The 21,788-nt window shown below is 44.7% G+C and overlaps 2 protein-coding genes across 2 annotated transcripts in view; both read left to right on the top strand.

Annotated features, from left to right (window-relative positions):
• Positions 1 to 992: 992 nt before the first annotated feature.
• mmp24 (matrix metallopeptidase 24) overlaps positions 993 to 21,788 on the top strand; it is a gene marked incomplete at its 3' end in the record, with an annotated part of 57,277 nt that continues 36,481 nt past the window's right edge. The window contains exons 1-4 of the mRNA XM_080792117.1: positions 993 to 1,084; positions 1,604 to 1,720; positions 17,577 to 17,676; positions 17,861 to 18,065. Coding sequence (XP_080648243.1) covers positions 1,008 to 1,084; positions 1,604 to 1,720; positions 17,577 to 17,676; positions 17,861 to 18,065 — 499 coding nt within the window. The 5' untranslated portion in view covers positions 993 to 1,007. The remainder of the gene's footprint in view (positions 1,085 to 1,603; positions 1,721 to 17,576; positions 17,677 to 17,860; positions 18,066 to 21,788) is intronic.
• LOC308325757 (zinc finger protein RFP-like) lies at positions 4,986 to 6,383 on the top strand (the record flags this gene model as incomplete). Its single annotated transcript, XM_080778436.1, has 1 exon — positions 4,986 to 6,383. One exon carries the CDS (start codon positions 4,986 to 4,988, stop codon positions 6,381 to 6,383), a length of 1,398 nt encoding a protein of 465 aa, XP_080634562.1.

The following is a 21,788-nucleotide window of genomic DNA, read 5'->3' as shown; positions in this document are numbered from 1 at the left end:
TAGACTATACTTTACATTATCAAATACAGGCAGACAAAAATATATAAAAACAACTTTCAATCAGCATGCTAGAATGTATGTATTGCTTGTATAAGATCAGATAATTATCTGTAAATACAATATTTTACACAAATATGCACATAAATCATAATAATAAAAATGCTATGTGCTAGTGAAAACCACGCTTATACTGTATAGACCTACAGATGGCATGCATAGAAGGAAACAATCATTCTCCCAGGCAGCGTGCTTATGTTAAAAATCAGTTATTTAAATTGCCATCAGGCCTTGTACTCGCTATACTCCAATGAAGTGCATTGCCTCGGGAGCAAAGGAACGATTTGGGTTTCTCTTTTACGATGTGCAGTTTGTCTCCTCCGCCGTGCAGCGTGTGCGTGCACACTGTAAACAGTCTGATGTAATCACCCAGACAGCTGTGTGTGGATCATGTTGACTTATTACAAATTCGAGGAAAGTTGGTATTTCTGCCGAAGTATATAGAGAGTGACATTCTCTGAGGTGCTTTTTCTAACGTGACACCTCCTCCTATCTCAGTGGAAATGGTAGCCTATGCTTTGGAGGGTGATAATGCTGCTGAAATGCCTGACACTTTTGAGATTACTGGGAGGCATATGTCTTGCAGTGCAGTGGGGATTGGAACTATAATGCCTTATTTATTCCATGTTAGTATATGCACTCCCGTGTGTGTGTGTGTGTGTGTGTGTGTGTGTGTGTGTGTGTGTGTGTGTGTGTGTGTGTGCGCGCGTGTGCGTGTGTGCAATGTTATTTACTGACACACCTGCCCCCCCTCTCTCTCTCTCTCTCTCTCTCTGTTGTTTTAACATGACTGAGATAAATAAACTAACTAACTTATAACTAACTAACTCTCTCTCTCTCTCTCTTCTTCTCTCTGTCTGTCTATGTCTCTCTGCCAGACGTGGTTGAAGAACTATGGCTACCTGTTGCCTCATGACATCCGTACATCAGACCTGCGCCAGGAGAAGTCCATGCAGTCTGCTGTGTCGGCCATGCAGAGGTTCTATGGCATCCCTGTGACCGGCATACTGGACCAGACCACTATAGAGTGAGTACTGTGTGTGTGTGTGTGTGTGTGTGTGTGTGTGTGTTTGTGTGTGTGTGTGTGCACACGAGTGTGTTTATGTGCGTGCGTGCGTGCATGCAAGCCAAAGGCTATGTGAAGAAATTCTGTCAAATTGGTGGACTTTTAAGGACATTTTCCCTACTATTTTAATTAAATATTTTGTAAACAATCAATACAATTTCTCTCTTTATATATATATATATATATATATATATATATATATATATAGTAATGCCCCATTTTAATTCATATTTAATTTAACTAGAATGTCGTTTTGTTTGTAGTTAACTATGAATCTTGTGTGTGCAGGTGGATGAGGAAGCCTGTAGTTTAACTATGAACCCTGTGTGGATGAGGAATCCTGTAGTTTCTACAATAGCTGAACTATGAACCCTGTGTGTGCAGGTGGATGAGGAAGCCTGTAGTTTAACTATGAACCCTGTGTGGATGAGGAATCCTGTAGTTTCTACAGTAGCTGAACTATGAACCCTGTGTGTGCAGGTGGATGAGGAAGCCTCGCTGTGGCGTTCCAGACCACCCCCACACCAGTCGCCGACAGAGAAACAAGCGCTACGCGCTGACGGGACAGAAGTGGAGAGACAAGAAGATCTCATACAGGTATATATACCGCACTAACGCAGGACCTCGCTCTGCTCCAGGGGGTCCCAAAGAGGGGTCCCTCCCTCCGTATGGGGGTCCTCCTACGGCAGGACCTCGCTCTGCTCCAGGGGTTCCCAAAGAGTGGTCCCTCCCTCCGTATGGGGGTCCTCCTACCGCAGGACCTCGCTCTGCTCCAGGGGTTCCCAAAGAGTGGTCCCTCCCTCCGTATGGGGGTCCCGTTCCGCAGTCTTCACTTTATGGGGACTTTGTGTCAAAAGTCGCCATGAGTCCAATCTTGAACCGCCTGAAACCCATCAACCCTATTTAGGGGGAACACTAGCCAAAAAGAGAGGCTATAAAGGTGGTTGCACACTGGTGCATTTTTCTGGACGAATTTTGGAGCACGTAAAAGAAAAAATAGACCCCTGGGCGGTGGATTGCTGAGGTGGAGGGCCACACCTACCATCAGACTGTCTGTCCCCGTTACGATGCGATAGACCCCTGGGCAGTGGATTGCTGAGGTGGAGCGCCACACCTACCATCAGCTCCCAGTACTATAGTAGTGTAGACAGGAGAAAGAAAAGTCCAAGTGCAGTTGTGCAGTTTTAAGTGGAGTTGTTAGTTTTTACAAGAACAGAGGGTTTAACCCATTTAGAGTTTCTAAGTCAGTGGTTCTCAACCTTTCCATGTCAAGGACCCCCAGAATTATCTGTATTTGGCCGCAGAATATTGTTCCAGGCACCTCCCATGAGCAAACATATGAGTTTAAAACGTTCACTCTCAAAGTTTAGCAGTCCTACAAGCTTGTAGCGCAGCTTGTATGAGCTTGCAGATCTGCTATTTTTCAATAGCTAAAGTATAACATAATGCTTAAAACACCAAAAGGGGTTCCCGTCCTGAATGGGTTGAGTGGTTAATTACCTCCTGTCAATCATCAACGTAATGCCTGAAAGCGATGTCACCCCGTTGGATGATATCAAAGATGGTGGACACACATGCAGCGTTTTACACACTCACAAGCAAACAGTGTTGTTTTTGGCAGCAAATTTCAATTTTATTTTAGTCATAGTCTTTGGACTGAAACTACATTTAGTTTTAGTCATATTTTAGTCATCTGGAATGTCTTAGCGTTAGTCTAGTTTTAGTCGACTAAGTGTCATGCGACTTTACGTGTCCACATAAAAACAACAATTTAACAAATACTGTACACTTTTAGCCTGGAAAAATATCACGGCTCTCCATCTTTAAGTATTAGTGATTGAGAAAATATACTTTTCACCATTAAGTACAAGTACATATTCACATATACTCCAACGACAGCACCCCCTCCCCCCACGGTTAACCATCACCCCACCAACTCTGCTCATTATAAGTGACTTTGGGCTTCTTTTCCCGTAAAGCGGCTTGGAAATATTCAAAGTTTAAGTTGTATTTATTTATTTATATTTAATATCGCTGTGCTTCACCGAGCAGCGCCTGTGTCACTGTCACTGGGAAATACGTCACGATATGGAGGCGAAAAGCCAATCCATTTGGTGTGAGATTTTAAAATCGGCTAGATATACTGTGGAGTTGGCTAGAGTTGATGGAAGGAAAGTGTGTGAGCTTAGAAGGTGAGGTGGATAAGCTACAATCAGACAGCGCTGTAAGAGAAGCACACACGCATGCACGCACACACGCACGCACGCACGCACACACACACACACACACACACACACACACACACACACACACACACACACACACACACACACACACACATGTACGCAGAGTTGTTTTTTCTTCTTCTTTTGACTACTTTTCCATGTCAGCGTGCTCTATTTGGTGTGACAGAAGATGAATCGTTGCAATAATGTCTTATCTTTCATATAGTTCTTATTCTCCGTTCAACTCTGTGAGACAAAAGCCACGAGCACAACAGAGACACCTCATTCTCTCACTCACAATGTTGCCTTTGTTCTGCGATGATCAGTGAACATCAGAGTAGTACAAATAATTGATTTTAATATTATGCTTAGTTTTAAGTCATTTAGTCTTTTTATATAGTAACTGTGTATGTACAGTTAAGTATGTATGTATTTTGTTTTCCTGTTGTCTTTTACTACTGCATGCTGAAAAGTTCTTTGAAGTTGAAGTAAAACTATGACGAAAAAGGTTCGTCGACTGCATGCCTCTTTTCACAGATAAAAACAAAATAAAAAACAGAAATAAAAACTAACCTATGATGACTAAAACTAAGACTAAATATATAAAAATGTGTGTCAACAAATGAAAACTAGACTAGTGGGGAAGAGATCAAGTAGAACCAAAAGACAAGTCATTTCATGCTTGGTTGCGCTCGGGTGTTGCGCTCCGAAAATAGGAGATCAAAAGTTCAAAACAATAGGACAAAAACAAAATGTCATTTTATTCAAAAATCTATGACTAAAACAACACTGGCATGCTGTCATGGTGATGCTCCCTTGGGCAGTGCAGGCTGCAGAGGCATCATTTAATAAACATCATCATCTGATGAAGGCCGCTCACGCCCGAAATCGATTTTCTCTGCCACATATGACGTACATTATCCTTTTATTGTCAATGGCATTTAATGTTTGTTTTGCCACAAAAAGCCGATTGGTTCAGACACATATGACGTAAATTCTCCTTTCATTGTCAATGGCAAACGTGACACGTGCTGTGACGAAAAGCTAAATAGGAGGGGTTAGCGCCCCTCAAAAAAATAAAATAAAGGGTAATAAGTAATGGGTTTTCGGAATTATTGACAGTCCCCTAATGTCGTTTTAGTTACTCGTTACTTCAAAGTAACTAGTAACTAGAGTCTTCAAACAATTATAGTGGAGTAAAAATACAAGTACAATATTTGACACTGAGATGTAGTGGAGTAGATGTCAAAGTAGCCAATTAATTAAAGATCGGTAAAGTAAACATAATTAAAAATTCTACTGTACATACAGTATGCACACAAAAGGAACACAGACAGACCATTGCAGAGATTTGTGGACAGCACACAAACATATGGCGATGCCGCACACCTGTGTGATGTCAGAGTGATGTCATCGTGTCGTGGTCTGATAAGCTGTCACCCACACAAATAAAATGGTAAGACTGTACACCAAATTCATATACCCGTAATTAACGCTTGAGTCACGCTCATTTGTCAATTCACTCATACACTGCTTCATAATGAATTCATCACAAGTAAATCAATAATTATAAGTAATAATCCTGGTTAATTAGTGGTTATGTCACCACATTGACCTGACTTTGACGTTTGGTAGAAATGGCATCTGCCAGCACTCTCTATTCCGAGGAGGAGGAGGAGTCACAATGTTCTCTGCAGCAACCCGCTGAACCGGACGAGGTCTCCTGTGACGTCTGTATCGAGACAAAACTCAGAGCCCTGAAGTCCTGCCTGGTGTGTCTGACCTCCTACTGTGACACTCACCTGGAGCCTCATCACAGAGTCTCTGGCTTAAAACGACACAGACTGATCGACCCCGTGAGGAACCTGGAAGACATGTGTGTGTGTAGGAAACACGACAGGCCTCTGGAGATGTTCTGTAAGACCGACCACGTGTGCGTTTGTAAGTCCTGCACTCAGTCGGACCACAAGCTACATCAAATCGTATCTCTGGAAGAAGAATGCGAAGGGCAGAAGGTGGAGCTGGGAAAGACGAAGGCGGAAGTTCAGCAGATGATCCGGGACACGCAGCTGAAGATTCAGGAGGTGAAACTCTCAGTAGAGCTCAGCAAGAAAGACCTGGACAAAGAGATTGCAGATATGTGCGTGCAGTTCTTCACCACTCTGATGAGCTGCGTTGAAAAGCACAAAATAAAAGAGAAACAGACCGAAGGCTTCATTAAACAGCTGGAAAAAGAAATCACAGAGTTAAAGAAGAGAAGCTCCGAGATGACACGGCTACTTTCACACGCCGAAGACCACCTCTACTTCCTCCAGAACGTCACGTCCGTTGACGCCCGTCCGCCAACCAAGGACTGGACAAGGGCCAATGTCCACCAGCCTTCATGCGTGGGGACTGTTAGGATGTCTGTGGCTCAGCTGGAGAAGACACTCAGTCGAGAAATGGAGAAGCTCTATGACGCCGAGCTGAGGAGCATCCGGCAGTATGCAGGGGACGTAACTCTGGACGCCGACACGGCAAGTCCGTGGCTCGTCCTGTCGGAGGACGGGAAACAAGTGAGTCACGGAGCCGCCTGGAGGTCTCTCCCAGACAGCGCGGAGAGGTTCTCGTTGTGTCACTGTGTTTTGGGACAACAGAGCTTCTCCTCGGGAAGGTTCTACTATCAGGTTCAGGTCGAGGAGAAAATCGCCTGGTATTTAGGAGTGGCCAGGGAGTCCATCAACAGGAAGGAGCCGATCAAACCGAGACCCACCAGCGGTTTCTGGACCATAGGGTTGAGGAACGGCTCTTATAAGGCACTTGCCGGGCCCTCTGTCCTCCTCCCGGTAAAAGAGGAGGTCCAGACGTTGGGAGTGTTTGTGGATTACGAGGAGGGTCTGGTCTCCTTTTTTGACGTGGAGGCCAGAGTTCATCTCTACTCTTTCACTGCCTGCACCTTCACCGAGAAGCTGTACCCTTTCTTCTGTACCTGTGATAATTATAATGGGAAGAACTCTGCTCCTCTCGTCATCTCGTCGATCAATCACACAGATTAGACATGCATGTCCGTTTGAAATCGATCAGGCCTTGAGGTCTCCGATTTCATACATTTATATGCAGTATCGGACAGATGTTTTGAATAGAGCCGAGTCGTCTAACAACAAATAAATGAACCTGAACCTGATTTTTAGCATTTTTGTTTGTTCATGCCATCCATATATATATATATATATATATATATAAACCATTGCAAAACAATGAGATATTGGTTAATTAGATTGAGTGAATAGTTTTGAAAGTGCAGCTTATAAAGTTAAAAACCTTAACCAGAGAAATCACTATAGTTCACATTCAGAGATCAGAGCTCTTGTCGCTCTGTTTGTTGTTGTTTTTGTTAAATGCAGAGCGACTTCACTGTTTTAGCTGATAACTAGATTTGGTCTGTTTTAGATTACAAGTATCTGTTTTTATTGTATACATTTTTGTGTGGACCCCAGGATGACTAGCGACTACTTTGTGGAAGCTAATGGGGATCCGAATAAAGAATAAAGCTCTTATACTCTTACTAATATTAGTCTATCTATCCCTTCATGCACAACAGGGGTTGCGTTTCTTTGTTTGGGCTCTCTTTGTTCCCTGTATGCTCTCTGAGAACAAGCGTTTGACACTGACCCATATATGCCTACACAGCATTATTAACATTTTTAATCCACATTTATTTGCATATCAGACAAAAGCAGACTAGGGATACCTTTCAAAACGATCGGTATGAATCGCAGACCTTACCCGTGATTTTGCAACATTATGGACAAAACTGAACTAACTGTCCTAGCGATGGCTAGCTCTAATCTTATATACTACCTACGTATTATGCATTTATTTAAATATCAACCGTTGTTTCGTGATCAGTCATGGAACGTGGGTTTGCGTGCATGCACATCATAGCTGGTTCTTCTCTAATTGTCTTTGAGGTTCTTAATTTAGCAGTAGCTAACTAGTTTAAGTGCTAGCTAACTAGCACTTAAACATTATGGTTGAAATGTAGGCCTATCTTGTACAGTACTATCTCTACAGTACGTTCAACTCGATGGCACAAAATGGCTGAGTCTGTAGGCTTGTGTAGGTGTGTGTGTGTTGTTCACTGCCCCATGCAGTGGTGAATACGGTAACCAAGTACATTTAAGGCATTTTGAATATCTGTGCTTGAGTATTATCTTTTTTGGATATACTTAAATTACTTATATATTATAATACATTTTTACTTTAGGTCAGCTTTTTTTTGTTTGTTTGATATTTTGGTAATGAGAAAGGGTTCATATACACTGTAAGGTTTACTGTGTTTTTCTTGATTTGATTGCATCTGTATGTTCTGGCTTTGTGTATATGGTTGTACATGCATGTCAGAATGTCAGTGCATGCTTCTGTTAATACTACAATGTATTGATGTATGATGATTCATAGTCGTGGTTTGGGTGCAACAGACAGAGTGCCTTTATATGTTTGCATGTTTCTCTGCTGCTACACTTTGATGGAAGGTCAGTGTCTGCTGGCGCTCTCCATGCTGCTGAATAGTTTGGGTTATTATTTTGCTTCTCTTTCAAAATGTTATGTTTACTGCTGTTATTGCTTATTATGTTCATATGCTATCTGTAAATATGTGGCTTGTACAGAAGCCGGGTGTCTCTAACGTCTAAACTCTTTATTTATACCCTTTCTCTCATCCTGTATTGTTCCAGCCTTTCTTACTGCATGTTTTTGCATTTCCCTTCTTTACTTCTACCTTTCTGTGTCTCTCTCTCAACCCTTCTGTGCCTCCCCCCCCTCTCTCTCTCTCTCTCTCTCTCCCTCTCTCTCTACCAGGGAGCCATCTGCGTAATGTAGGTCTAATGTAAATTAGGGCAGCCCCGTGAGACGTAGCCACACTGTTTTTCCCTCCGTCTCTGAGCGCTCCTGCTCGCCCTGCTCTCTCCACCGCGTTACGTAACAGCCCTGAGCTGTGTGTGAGTGTTGAGCTCACCGTGCAGGGTGACTGCTTACCCCCTCTTACTGTATTTATTATGTCCGCTCAACACTTCTTTCTGCCCGACGACTGTTTCAACCAGTGTTGATTTTGTCCCCAGCGTACGGTGCGCTGACTTAAAAAGAAGGGGGGGGGGGGGGGGGGATCACAAGTGAGGGGCGCTCTTACCATCATGCATCAGCTCATACTGGCCAATCAGAATGCCTGTTGTCAATGTCAATGGCGTTTAATGTTTTGATGTTTAATTTATGTCATATTTAGCGGACCTAATTTCTCCGTTCATTGTGAATGGCAAATCGTGAGACGTGTGTGGACAAAAGCTGTTTATAGGAGGGGCTGGCCGAAACAGTCATCAGGCAGAAAGAAGTGTTGCGCGGACCAGACAGTGGCCTTGTGGTTAGAGTGTCCGCCCTGAAACTGGGAGGTCGGGGTTCGATCCCCGGCCGGGTCATACCAGAGAGACTGTAAAAATGGGACCCAATGCCTCCCTGCTTGGCACTCAGCATCAAAGGGTTGGATCGGGGGTCAAATCTACTAATCAAATGATCCCTGAGCGCGGCACCGCTGCAGCTCACCACTCCTTGGCTGTGGCTCACTACTCCAAGAGATGGGTCAAATGAGGAGAACAAATTTCACTGCTGTAACGTGTGTGACAAATCGTATGACTTTGACTTTGACTAGCACCCCTCAAAAATCACACCCATGTGAAGTGAGGGGCGCTCTTATCATCGTACATCATCATGACGTACACTATGTCACACTAAAGCATACACATTCACATATAGGAGCATGGCTAGCGCCCCTCAAGAAGAAGAGTGGGCAACGTTGATGCAAAAAGGCCTCTTTATAAAAGCTCACATCACGTCATTCCGTGCCACGCTGCGAGTTTGTACATCTGCAATTTTTCTCTTTACATTTTTGAAAAATCTTAAAAGTGTGAGAACAAATGATTTAGTAGAACTTGCCTCAGCTCTCAATTAGCCCTTCGCTATAAGCCACACCCACTCCACTCTGTGATGGCAAGCTGTCCTTCTCACCCTTTGAGATACATTAGTTAAATGAAGGGACTATAAAAAATCCATCATTTCAGTAGCAAGAGCTTCAAAATGTCTTCTAAATCTAGTCAACAAGGCCCTGCAGTAGGCAAATTTACACTGTATGACATTATTTCAGTAAACTAGAAATACGAGGAAATGTTAGAGAGGGAGAAACAGTATCCAACTCAATTAACTTTAACGACCGTCCGACAGGAGTTTTGATGTAATACACTGTAAGACTGATTAGTATTATTATATATCATCACCTGGGTGTGTCAGTCGTGTAACTTTCCTGACGTTAAGCTGTATAATGTGTTTGACAGCTATGAGGTGATGAAAGCTTGCCATTCTTAGCAACGGTTGCTAAACTATATATGCTTTAAAAAAAAAAAAAAATGTGGCTTTCGCCTTTATTTTATATTTTTTCATGGAGGGACAGACAGCAGGCTGACAGGAAATGGGGAGAGAGATGGGGGATGACATGCAGTAAAGGCTGTCGGGATCGGGAGTGGAACCCGTGGCACACTGCCAGACTGGATTACCAGCCAAGGTGCCTGGACTGCTGAGCCACGGCCCAGGCCGGTTGCTAAACTATCAATTGGACAATCGATTTTGGAGCGGGGTTTAGCGAAGGGCTAATTGATTCCAAATATTTCTTGGACAAAATAAGATTTTTTCCCCCTTATAGAACACTCTTCCTTATAGTGCCCACTCTTCCTGTCATCCATCTGAATACTAAGGTATTCAGGTAAAGGTATTATTTTTATTACCAGTGCAGTGTGCACTGGGCTCACATGTCTTTGCCCACAGCACCTGGCTTTTAACGTTGGATGATTGTATGTGCTTTATTCACTGTTTGCTCCTCTGAATACGCAGATTGAGTGCAACCTCATATGTCCAAAACGGTTACTTTTCAGGATAAAAATAACGAAAATCAATATCAAATATCGTTTGGAGCTTGCAGATCTGGTACTTATAATGCGTTAGTGTGATGTATGATGTCGGGGCGTTAACGGAGATAAGAGGTTTCTGCCCAACAGCAACTGTCTTACAGTATATTTGAAGTAGGCCAGTTGGCATAATTATTCACTGGTACAGACTACCAGTTCTGCAGTTGCCTGCCTGGACAACTTTATTATAATTACACTAAATCTAGCACATGTTGGGAACAAGCTGTGCGTAAGCACGCACACCGTTCCCCCAGTGTGTTCAAGGTGACCCATGCACGTCCAATTTGACTGAAAGAAATACAGACAAATGATGGATTTAATCTGGGCCAAACTTGTCTCCTGAGTTTCAAAGTTGGATGCATTAACAGTTAGGATATGAGGCCAAAATGCATCCCTACAGAATATGGCATTTCTAATAGAGATTTAAGCCATCATAATAAGCCAGACTCACATCACACATTTTTTTTGCCAACAGCAGATTCACGTCTGGCTTATTAGCCAGGCTAACGCACTGCGCCAACTGAACGCCCCAATTTTCTTTTCTTTTGGCAGGTGGGCATTGCTCTCCAGCAATGCTGGAGGGGATTACTGTATATAGGAGAGACAGACGGTATAGGGAAGCTCAAGGGAGACCGCATAAGCGAGACAGACAGCACGTAGAATATGAAAGCTAACAGGGAAACAGTCCAGGAGAGACGGTTGGAAAAGCTATACGAGTTTGACAGTGTAACTGAGAGAAAGCTGAGAGAGAGACAATGAGAGACAGGGGGGATTCAAACTGTTTCCGAATACGGTTGCCTCATGGTCCCCGCTGGCCATGATTCACATTGGCCTTGATTCTTCCACACCCGAGTACACTTCATTCAACTGTATTCAAGTGCTTTCAACATTGTATCCAAGTACACTTCAATCTGTCCCGATGCGGTTCCTGGAACAGTTGGGTGATCCGCTCCCCGGAAGTTGTAGGGAAGCTGAGAGGAGACTGTGTGTGGGGACAGATAGTAGGAGAGCTGAGGGCGGACTGTGTGGGGGGACAGATAGTAGGAGAGCTGAGGGCGGACTGTGTGGGGGGACAGATAGTAGGAGAGCTGAGGGCGGACTGTGTGTGGGGACAGATAGTAGGAGAGCTGAGGGCGGACTGTGTGGGGGGACAGATAGTAGGAGAGCTGAGAGCGGACTGTGTGGGGGGACAGATAGTAGGAGAGCTGAGGGCGGACTGTGTGGGGGGACAGATAGTAGGAGAGCTGAGAGAAGACTGTGTGGGGGGACAGATAGTATAGGAGAGCTGAGAGCAGACTGTGTGCATGGAGGACAGGCTGTAGGAAAGCTGAGCTGAGCGGACTGTGTGCATGCAGGGGAAAGCTGAGAAAGTGCAACGGGTGCCAAAAACACTCCAGATTTTGATTACTGTGTAGTGAGTGATTCAGAGAAGTACTGTACACCATAAGTACGGTTACTGCACGTTGTGCAATCCAGCATTACTGTCGGAAAATCTGACATGGAGGCCTCAGGGCAGGAAGGTGTGAGAGAGAGAGAGAGAGAGAGAGGGAGAGAGAGAGAGAGAGAGAGAGAGATTGAAAGGTAGTACGATCAAGTAGGGAGTTAAGAGGTTTTTTGTGTTTTTTACTTGATCATACTGTGTCACACAACCACAAGCTTGAAGTTTCGAACTCTTCGAACCGGGAAATGAGAAAGAGGAGAGGAATACATGAACAGAAAGACGGACAGTGTGAGACGGAAACTGAGCTTAAAGACCACCTCTAACCTTTCCATCCTGCGTGACGTCTGCTGCCGTGTGTGTGTGTGTGGGGGGGGGGGGTACGTGCATGCGCGCATGCGTGCGTACATGTGCTTGCGTGGGCGTGTGTGCGTGTGTGAATGTGCACGTCTTTTAAATGGATGCAATCACAGTCCATTGTCACACACAATCAGAGCGGAGCCCCCTCTTGTCCTCTCCTAATCTCCTTCATGTCCTCTGCACTCTTGAATCCTCTCCTTATCTCCTGGGCTGTCTCCTCGTCTCTGTTGCAATGTTCTTCTCCTCTCCTCCCGCCATTTGTCTTACTTAGGAGTAAACTCCTTAAGCATATTTTTTAACTTCAATGTTATTGTGCACAAATCAGCTGCTTTATCGAGGCATTGGTTTGTCAAAGTGGGTCCAGTAGTAGTTAATTCACAATACACTCACTTTATCCATTTATACGTCGGCTATTTAAAATGCACAAGAACTGCAAGCTTGTTTTTTTTCTCCTGGGGGTCCCTGGCACGAACTATTTTGAGATGGGGGTGCGCGGCCAAATTCATTTGGATGAAGTCTTATTGGCTTTGTATCTGGCTGACATCTATGTGTGTGTGTGTGTGTGTGTGTGTGTGTGTGTGTGTGTGTGTGTGTGTGTGTGTGTGTGTGTGTGTGTGTGTGTGTTGGCCACAGGTAATTTGGCTAGCTCTGTGTAATATTCCACACAATTTAGTTGGAACAGACAACTGTCTGCTAAATACACGCACGCATGCACGCACGCACATTAGAAAGTAACAGAGTTGTCAAATGTGTCTTTGTGTTCTCCAAGGAAACAAATCCATTCAAACAGCCAATTCCCAAACACAAAGTGTAATTCATGTCCTTTTACATCACACCAAATAGAAGCCAGCATATCTTGTAACAGGTGTCGTCAAAAAGGAATTCATTGCTAAAACACATTTTGACACTTTTAGTAATAGTAATTAGATTATTGATGTCTGACTGACATTATAAAAAAATCATGACACTACCCTTCATTATTTTAATGAGGTTTAACTTTGATGAAAATCATTGGATGTCACAATAAATAGCAGTTCTTCAGAGAAGCTACAGAACAGATACAATCTCACGACCATCAAAGTAATTAACAAAGTTAATTAAGCCAAAATGTATCTAACGTGTGGGTAAAAAGAAGTAGAGCACTTCTGTCACAACAAAGAACACTTTCAAAGCACAGTTTCTTGGGTCCCTTCTCAAACCTGATTTACACAAAAATACTCGTTCTACAAGCTCAGCTTGTGAGCTACCATGAGAGTATAGAGAGACGTAAAATGAATCATTTTGCTGTGGAAAATGCTTACCACTAGCTTTTTTCACGATGTGATCATAAAGTTGTCTACTATCACATTATTCACATATCAATTTGTTCCAATTTGTTCCATTCCCTTTGTGTCCCTTTGTGACAGCTGCTGAAAGTTGGGGTAACCTATATAAGGCAGAATGATCAAATTGTCATTATGCTTTAGCATGTGTCATGTTAAACTAGGGGCTTGGCATGATTCTGAATCCATTGCAAGCATTCGTTTTGCACAAAAAACACTCCTTGGGCTAAATTTGGCTGTTTTTGAGTGTTTTTCATGCAAACCTAATGCTTGCAATGGATTCAGAATCATGAAAACCCCCTAGTTGTCACATGCTACTTAAAGCATAATGACATTTTGAGAATTTTGCCTTATATAGGTTGTTAATGGTACCCCCAAATTTCAGCTGTCACAAGGTTTCCCATTGGAACTAATTGATGTGTTATGCCTTTATGAACACATCTGTCATAAAAGTTAGTGTTAAGCTTTTTTCCCCCAGATTTGCTATAACGTTTGCTAACTTTACCTAACTATATGTCTTTGCCTCAAAAAACACTGTCTGTTTTGATGTGTGATATTATTTGACATGGGGATATGTATTTGCTCCCATGGTATTTCAGCCACATAAGCAAAAGCATTTGTTTTGTTCATGAATCCATTTACTGTCAAAACCTTCACCGTTCAAAAGCGGGTACAATGACAAATCTCAAATTGAGTTGTTCTTTTGGATCCATCTCATCATGTTCCTTCAACATTAGGCGTACGGTGGCGTTGACACACTCAACAGAAGACAGGAAAAGTGGAATTGGTTTACATCTCTCCTCTCTCTCTCTCTCTCTCTCTCTCTCACCCTCCGACACGGCTTCAATATGATCTTGTTTTTGTTGATGCTATCAAACGTCAAAGTCTCGCTCCGTGCCTCCGATCTCTCTCCCGGTAATTCCAGTGCGGCGTGGGCGCTGAGGTGATACAGGACAGCCCACAATGCAAGGCGTCTTATGTATCCGTTCACGGCGCGCTGCAGCGACACAAACCGCCCATTAAGCAAGGTGAAACGCGCCTTGCGTCGTGCCCGGGCACGCTCTTCATTATTCGGGGTATAGGAAGTGCTTGTGTACTGAAGTTGAAATGTTGTATTACAGTGATTTCCCTAATGCTATATGACATTTTGTTTCAGTAATGCATTTTCTCCACGGGAACAATGCATTTACCCCCCGTAGAGAGACATATTGTGGGAAATGGACTCAACTGCTTAGTGTCCGCAGTCTGTCCCTCATCTGTCTGTCTCTCCTATACACTGTCTCTCTCTCAGCTGTCCTACAGTCTGTCTATCCTACACTGTCTGTCTTTCAGCTGTCTTGCCTTCTGTCTCTCCTACACTCCTACAGTCTTCCTCACAGGTGTCTTACTGTCTCTCTCCTACACTGTCTCCCTCTCAGCTGTCCTACTGTCTGTCTCTCCTACACTGTCTGTCTCTCAGCTGTCCTACTGTCTGTCTCTCCTACACTGTCTCCCTCTCAGTTGTCCTACTGTCTGTCTCTCCTACACTGTCTCCCTCACAGCTGTCTTACTGTCTGTCTCTCCTACACAGTCTTCCTCACAGCTGTCTTACTGTCTCTCTCCTACACTGTCTCCCTCTCAGCTGTCCTACTGTCTGTCTCTCAGCTGTCCTGCTGTCTGTCTCTCCTACACTGTCTCCCTCACAGCTGTCTTAATGTCTGTCTCTCCTGCACTGTCTCCCTCTCAGCTGTCCTACTGTCTGTCTCTCCTACACTGTCTCCCTCTCAGCTGTCCTACTGTCTGTCTCTCCTACACTGTCTCTCACCATCCACACTGTCTGTCTTTCAGCTGTCCTGCTGTCTGTCTCTCCTACACTGTCTCCCTCTCAGCTGTCCTACTGTCTGTCTCTCCTACACTGTCTCCTTCTCAGCTGTCCTACTGTCTGTCTCTCCTACACTGTCTCCCTCTCAGCTGTCCTACTGTCTGTCTCTCCTACACTGTCTCCCTCTCAGCTGTCCTGCTGTCTGTCTCTCCTACACTGTCTCCCTCTCAGCTGTCCTACTGTCTGTCTCTCCTACACTATCTCCCTCTCAGCTGTCCTGCTGTCTGTCTCTCCTACACTGTCTCCCTCTCAGCTGTCCTGCTGTCTGTCTCTCCTACACTGTCTCCCTCTCAGCTGTCCTACTGTCTGTCTCTCCTACACTGTCTCCCTCTCAGCTGTCCTACTGTCTGTCTCTCCTACACTGTCTCTCACCATCCACACTGTCTGTCTTTCAGCTGTCCTGCTGTCTGTCTCTCCTACACTGTCTCCCTCTCAGCTGTCCTACTGTCTGTCTCTCCTACACTGTCTCTCACCATCCACACTGTCTGTCTTTCAGCTGTCCTGCTGTCTGTCTCTCCTACACTGTCTCCCTCTCAGCTGTCCTACTGTCTGTCTCTCCTACACTGTCTGTCTCTCAGCTGTCCTACTGTCTGTCTCTCCTACACTGTCTCCCTCTCAGTTGTCCTACTGTCTGTCTCTCCTACACTGTCTCCCTCACAGCTGTCTTACTGTCTGTCTCTCCTACACAGTCTTCCTCACAGCTGTCTTACTGTCTCTCTCCTACACTGTCTCCCTCTCAGCTGTCCTACTGTCTGTCTCTCAGCTGTCCTGCTGTCTGTCTCTCCTACACTGTCTCCCTCACAGCTGTCTTAATGTCTGTCTCTCCTGCACTGTCTCCCTCTCAGCTGTCCTACTGTCTGTCTCTCCTACACTGTCTCCCTCTCAGCTGTCCTACTGTCTGTCTCTCCTACACTGTCTCTCACCATCCACACTGTCTGTCTTTCAGCTGTCCTGCTGTCTGTCTCTCCTACACTGTCTCCCTCTCAGCTGTCCTACTGTCTGTCTCTCCTACACTGTCTCCTTCTCAGCTGTCCTACTGTCTGTCTCTCCTACACTGTCTCCCTCTCAGCTGTCCTACTGTCTGTCTCTCCTACACTGTCTCCCTCTCAGCTGTCCTGCTGTCTGTCTCTCCTACACTGTCTCCCTCTCAGCTGTCCTACTGTCTGTCTCTCCTACACTATCTCCCTCTCAGCTGTCCTGCTGTCTGTCTCTCCTACACTGTCTCCCTCTCAGCTGTCCTGCTGTCTGTCTCTCCTACACTGTCTCCCTCTCAGCTGTCCTACTGTCTGTCTCTCCTACACTGTCTCCCTCTCAGCTGTCCTACTGTCTGTCTCTCCTACACTGTCTCTCACCATCCACACTGTCTGTCTTTCAGCTGTCCTGCTGTCTGTCTCTCCTACACTGTCTCCCTCTCAGCTGTCCTACTGTCTGTCTCTCCTACACTGTCTCTCACCATCCACACTGTCTGTCTTTCAGCTGTCCTGCTGTCTGTCTCTCCTACACTGTCTCCCTCTCAGCTGTCCTACTGTCTGTCTCTCCTACACTGTCTCTCACCATCCACACTGTCTGTCTTTCAGCTGTCCTGCTGTCTGTCTCTCCTACACTGTCTCCCTCTCAGCTGTCCTACTGTCTGTCTCTCCTACACTGTCTCCCTCTCAGCTGTCCTACTGTCTGTCTCTCCTACACTGTCTCTCACCATCCACACTGTCTGTCTTTCAGCTGTCCTGCTGTCTGTCTCTCCTACACTGTCTCCCTCTCAGCTGTCCTACTGTCTGTCTCTCCTACACTGTCTCCCTCTCAGCTGTCCTACTGTCTGTCTCTCCTACACTGTCTCCCTCTCAGCTGTCCTACTGTCTGTCTCTCCTACACTGTCTCTCACCATCCACACTGTCTGTCTTTCAGCTGTCCTGCTGTCTGTCTCTCCTACACTGTCTCCCTCTCAGCTGTCCTACTGTCTGTCTCTCCTACACTGTCTCCTTCTCAGCTGTCCTACTGTCTCTCTCTCCTACACTGTCTCCCTCTCAGCTGTCCTACTGTCTGTCTCTCCTACACTGTCTCCCTCTCAGCTGTCCTACTGTCTGTCTCTCCTACACTGTCTCTCACCATCCACACTGTCTGTCTCTCCGCTCACTCTCCGCTTTCCTTTTCCAACAGTGACGATATGCTGCCTGGTTTCCTCTTTCAAATAAATATTTGTACCTTTTAGAAATGTATTAATGACACACCTATGCCCCCCCCCCACCCCCCTCTCTCTTCCACAGTATATCTAACTACACTCCTAAAGTTGGAGAGAAGGACACGCAGCGAGCCATTCGACAAGCCTTTAACGTGTGGCAGGCCGTCACACCTCTCACCTTCCAGGTATCAGTCTGTCTTTGTTCATTAATTCCCCTATTGATCACACAAAAGCATCAGCAGTAGAAGATATACAAGCTCTATATTACAACTCTATATCTCCTCCTCTCCTCTCCTCTCCTCTCCTCTCCTCTCCTCTCCTCTCCTCTCCTCTCCTCTCCTCTCCTCTCCTCTCCTCTCCTCTCCTCAGGAGGTCCCGTACTTGGACATTAAGAACGAGGGCAAGGAGGCGGACATCATGATCTTCTTTGCCTCGGGTTTCCATGGAGACAGCTCGCCGTTCGATGGCGAGGGGGGCTTCCTGGCCCACGCCTACTTCCCCGGGCCCGGCATCGGAGGGGACACCCACTTTGACTCGGACGAACCCTGGACGCTGGGCAACGCCAACCACGACGGTGAGACACTATTTACTATTTAGGCAACATTCTCATTCTACTGTCCTAAGCAACACCAACTTGGGACTGCTTCTTACCTATCCTGGCTTTGCCCTGGGTTGGCTGCCATAGAGCGCCGAAGTCCTGACGTCGCTCGCTCGTCCCCTCGATTCCCCTGGTTCACGGAAGTAATTTCTCTATGGAGAATAACATGGGCTCATCTTAAAAACGTTTCATGTAAGCGTTGTCGGGGAGGTGTCTCTGTATCGTTTGCGACAGTCAGTCACTCATATATGATGCAGTCTGCTTCCTGAGAAAATGTAACTAATTCAGTAGCAGTAACAATAGCGTTTTCTCTCAGTCAGTTGATTCTTCATATCCATATGAGTGAAGCGGCCTGGATGATTTGTTTATTTTTCAAATATAGTTATTATATGAGGCGATCTATGGGGATTACAATGCAAATAAAAAGTACATGAACCTGTGGCTTTGTGCCCTCTACCGATATTGACGTCAGACTTTGGTGCTCTACAGTGTTAGTTGGCTTGCCTTAGTTGCCTCTAGTTCCAAATTGTTAACACACGTTTCTCAAAACAATAACGGCTTTCTCAAAACGGCACACAAAAGACTGAAAACCTCACATACAAAATGCTAAACCCTGTTTTCATTTGGTACACACAGCCATATTTTCAAATGACACACAGATACCATTCATTGAGTACACACAACTAAGCATTTAAATAAAGGTTATGATGATGATTTACAGCACAATGAAGTGCAAAATTGAAAACACAATCATAGAAATGGAACACCATATGAATGACAATGACTCTAGAAAGAATGAGCCATATTTCTCCCTTACTTTCTTCATAGTCAAACAAAACAGCACACAAATGCACACATCTCCTGGTGTTACGGTAATGATATTACCGTAATGACATTACCGTAACATCTACATTACCGAGAATAAGGAGAATAAGGTGGAAGGTATAGAACGTAAAAATGTGGGTGGTCCTGGAACCACTCACACACTTGAACAGCCCGGTGGAAGCTCATATTGTCCCAGATGACAATGGAATCAATTCACTGTGGGTCATGTACAGTATGTACAGTATGTGGTCAGGTGCTCACCAGACCTGAATGTTTACAGATTTGAATAGTTTGTGTGTTGTAGGTTAATGCTTTGAGATTTTAGTGTGTGCAACAACTGAACATTGTGTGTAATTGACCTTAGAGTGTAAAGAAGGAAAGTCAGAGTCTAACAGAGATAAGGGCACTTGAAGTAGTGCAAATGGTGTCAAGTGATTAGGTACATGAAGTTAAGGTTGTGCAGAAATTGTGCAGAAAACTGTGCAGAAACCGCCTTTGGTGCGTTAAACAATCGTGAAAAACTGTAACTGTCAGTATACTCTCGTGTTGCTGGCATTGAGCTTGAGGCCGATCTCCTGCACTCCACTTCTACTGCTAGTACTAGTTCAGTCAGATAACGCACAAATAGAATGGGGGCGGGGGTAAATCTCTCTGTCATAAAGAATGAAGTATTGGTCCGTGTGGAAATATTGCCGTTCCGTCCATCACTGCTGTTGGCGAGTGGGGCAACCCGTCTAGTCGCGGGGCTGATAAAGGAGCATAAAAACACAAACATTTTTCTGCCTACATTGCCGATTTTCTATCTATCCAGTTTGACAAATGGCTTGTGCCAGATTCACGCTCTCTGAAAATAACAACGGTTGATAAGGAGAGGGAACGAGGAGGAGAGATAGGAAAAAAACTAAAGTACTGAGGCAGAGAGAGTGAGTGGGGTGTACGAGGGTGGGCGAGAGAGAGAGAGAGAGAGAGAGAGAGAGAGAGAGAGAGAGAGAGAGGGGGGGAGAGAGGGATTCAGAGTGAAGGAAAGACAAAGGGAGAGCTGGAAAGAAAAGAAAGAAAGACAACTATTTTTCTCAACTCAGAAAATGTTTCTTAAAGGTCGACTTCACCAACATATCTTCATATATAAATGGTCTTCACTAATGTTCATGATAATATAGCACAGTTTTTTTTCTACTCTTTCTGTGTCTCATAGGAGGCATGTTCAGAAACCCATCTTCCAGTGACATGATCAATGGGTAATCCACTCAATCCAGGCTAGAAACTGCAGGCTTTTTATTCCTGAAAAATCTCAAATATATATTTGTAAATATTGTTTTACAAAATATCTGCCTAACGATGATGTCACTGGAAGACAGGTTTGCACACAGCCCTCCTATGAGACGGCTGTTATATAACAGCCGTCATAACAAGCTTTCAGTGAGAGCTAGTCTGAAGATCACATCTTGTGTGTGAATAACAAAAAACATCACATGGACGTATCCTCAGTGATGTATGTGTATATTTTGGACATAAGTTTGCAGTGCACAAAGAAACTACCAGGATTCTCACAGGTAAACTTCAAAAAGAGACATAAACCAAACAAAAATATACACTACAGTATATATATATTTGGGGGGGGGGGGGGTGGGTGGTGTGTGTCTTTAACCCAGAGAGTGTACAAAGCGAACCAGATGGACCCTTACGGGACGGTAACTCTGAGACTGAGAGTGTGCAAGTGGAACCGAATGGACCCTTAAGGGACGTGCAAGTGGAACCTAAATGGCCCCTAACGGGACGGTAACTCTGAGAGCTTTAAGCGGGTCCATTTGGTTCCACTTGCACACTCTCAGAGTTTGACGAGCACTGCAGGATCTTTACTGTGCAGAGAATGAGTGTTGAGCCAGCCATTGTGAAGCTACATTACTGTATGTGCAGCATGGAATGGAAGGTCTGCAGCAAAGTGAATTTCTGCAGTAATAGCTTGGATTGCTCCGCTGGCTTCTTCAGAGACAACTATAATGTATATCTTACACGTGCCTGTGCTAATCCATTCTCCACACATGCACGGACAAGCACACACACACACACACACACACGCACGCAGGCATGCGCACACACACATGTTTTTATTACTATACTTGTGTGAGGAAATCGACATTTTCAGACAGATATTTTATGAATGGCATTTTTAAATCTTTTGCCAGACTAAAGCAGCTCTACAACTTAAGCCCACAATGTGTCGAGCTGAGCTTGTAGATCAGCTATTTTTCGGTATCAGCTGTTTTTCGGTCCTGTTTAACTGTGTATTTAAATGAGGTACAGAATACATTTTATTTGACCCAGGTCCTAAAACTAACCTCTAAATGTCTAACCCTAATCCCAACTCCAACCTGAATCTTTTTTAAATTGTAAACATATCTAAAAATCACTTTTAACCATAAAACAACCATTTATATCACAATGTCTATTCACGCACGCACGCACTGAGTATAGATGGATGACTCCTTGATCAGAGATCAATACTTGACCAGTATCAACCCCCCAATCAGCAGAACCTGTGTCTCCAGCAACTGCTGAGTGTGCAGCGAGAAGGAGCTCTGTGTGTGTCACACAGTTTGTTGCACAGGTTCAGACATACTTTATGCATACGTGCATGTGTGTGGGTGCGCGTGTATGCGCAGGCAGGATGTGTGTGGGTGTGTGCGTTTGTGTGCGTGTGTGCGTGTGTGTGTGTGTGTGTGTGTGTGTGTGTGTGTGTGTGTGTGTGCGCGTGTGTGCGTGCGTGTGTGCGTTACATGCACTTGGATATCGTCTCTGTCGGGGGGGAAACCTCATATATCCCAAAGGTTTCTGCCCGACGGCGGTATGCATGTTCACATATACTTTATACGT

Source organism: Protomyctophum bolini, assembly GCF_963924005.1.
Source record: "Protomyctophum bolini genome assembly, chromosome: 2".
Classification (NCBI taxonomy): Eukaryota; Metazoa; Chordata; class Actinopteri; order Myctophiformes; family Myctophidae; genus Protomyctophum; species Protomyctophum bolini.
This window is presented reverse-complemented; position numbering and strand designations above follow the sequence as displayed.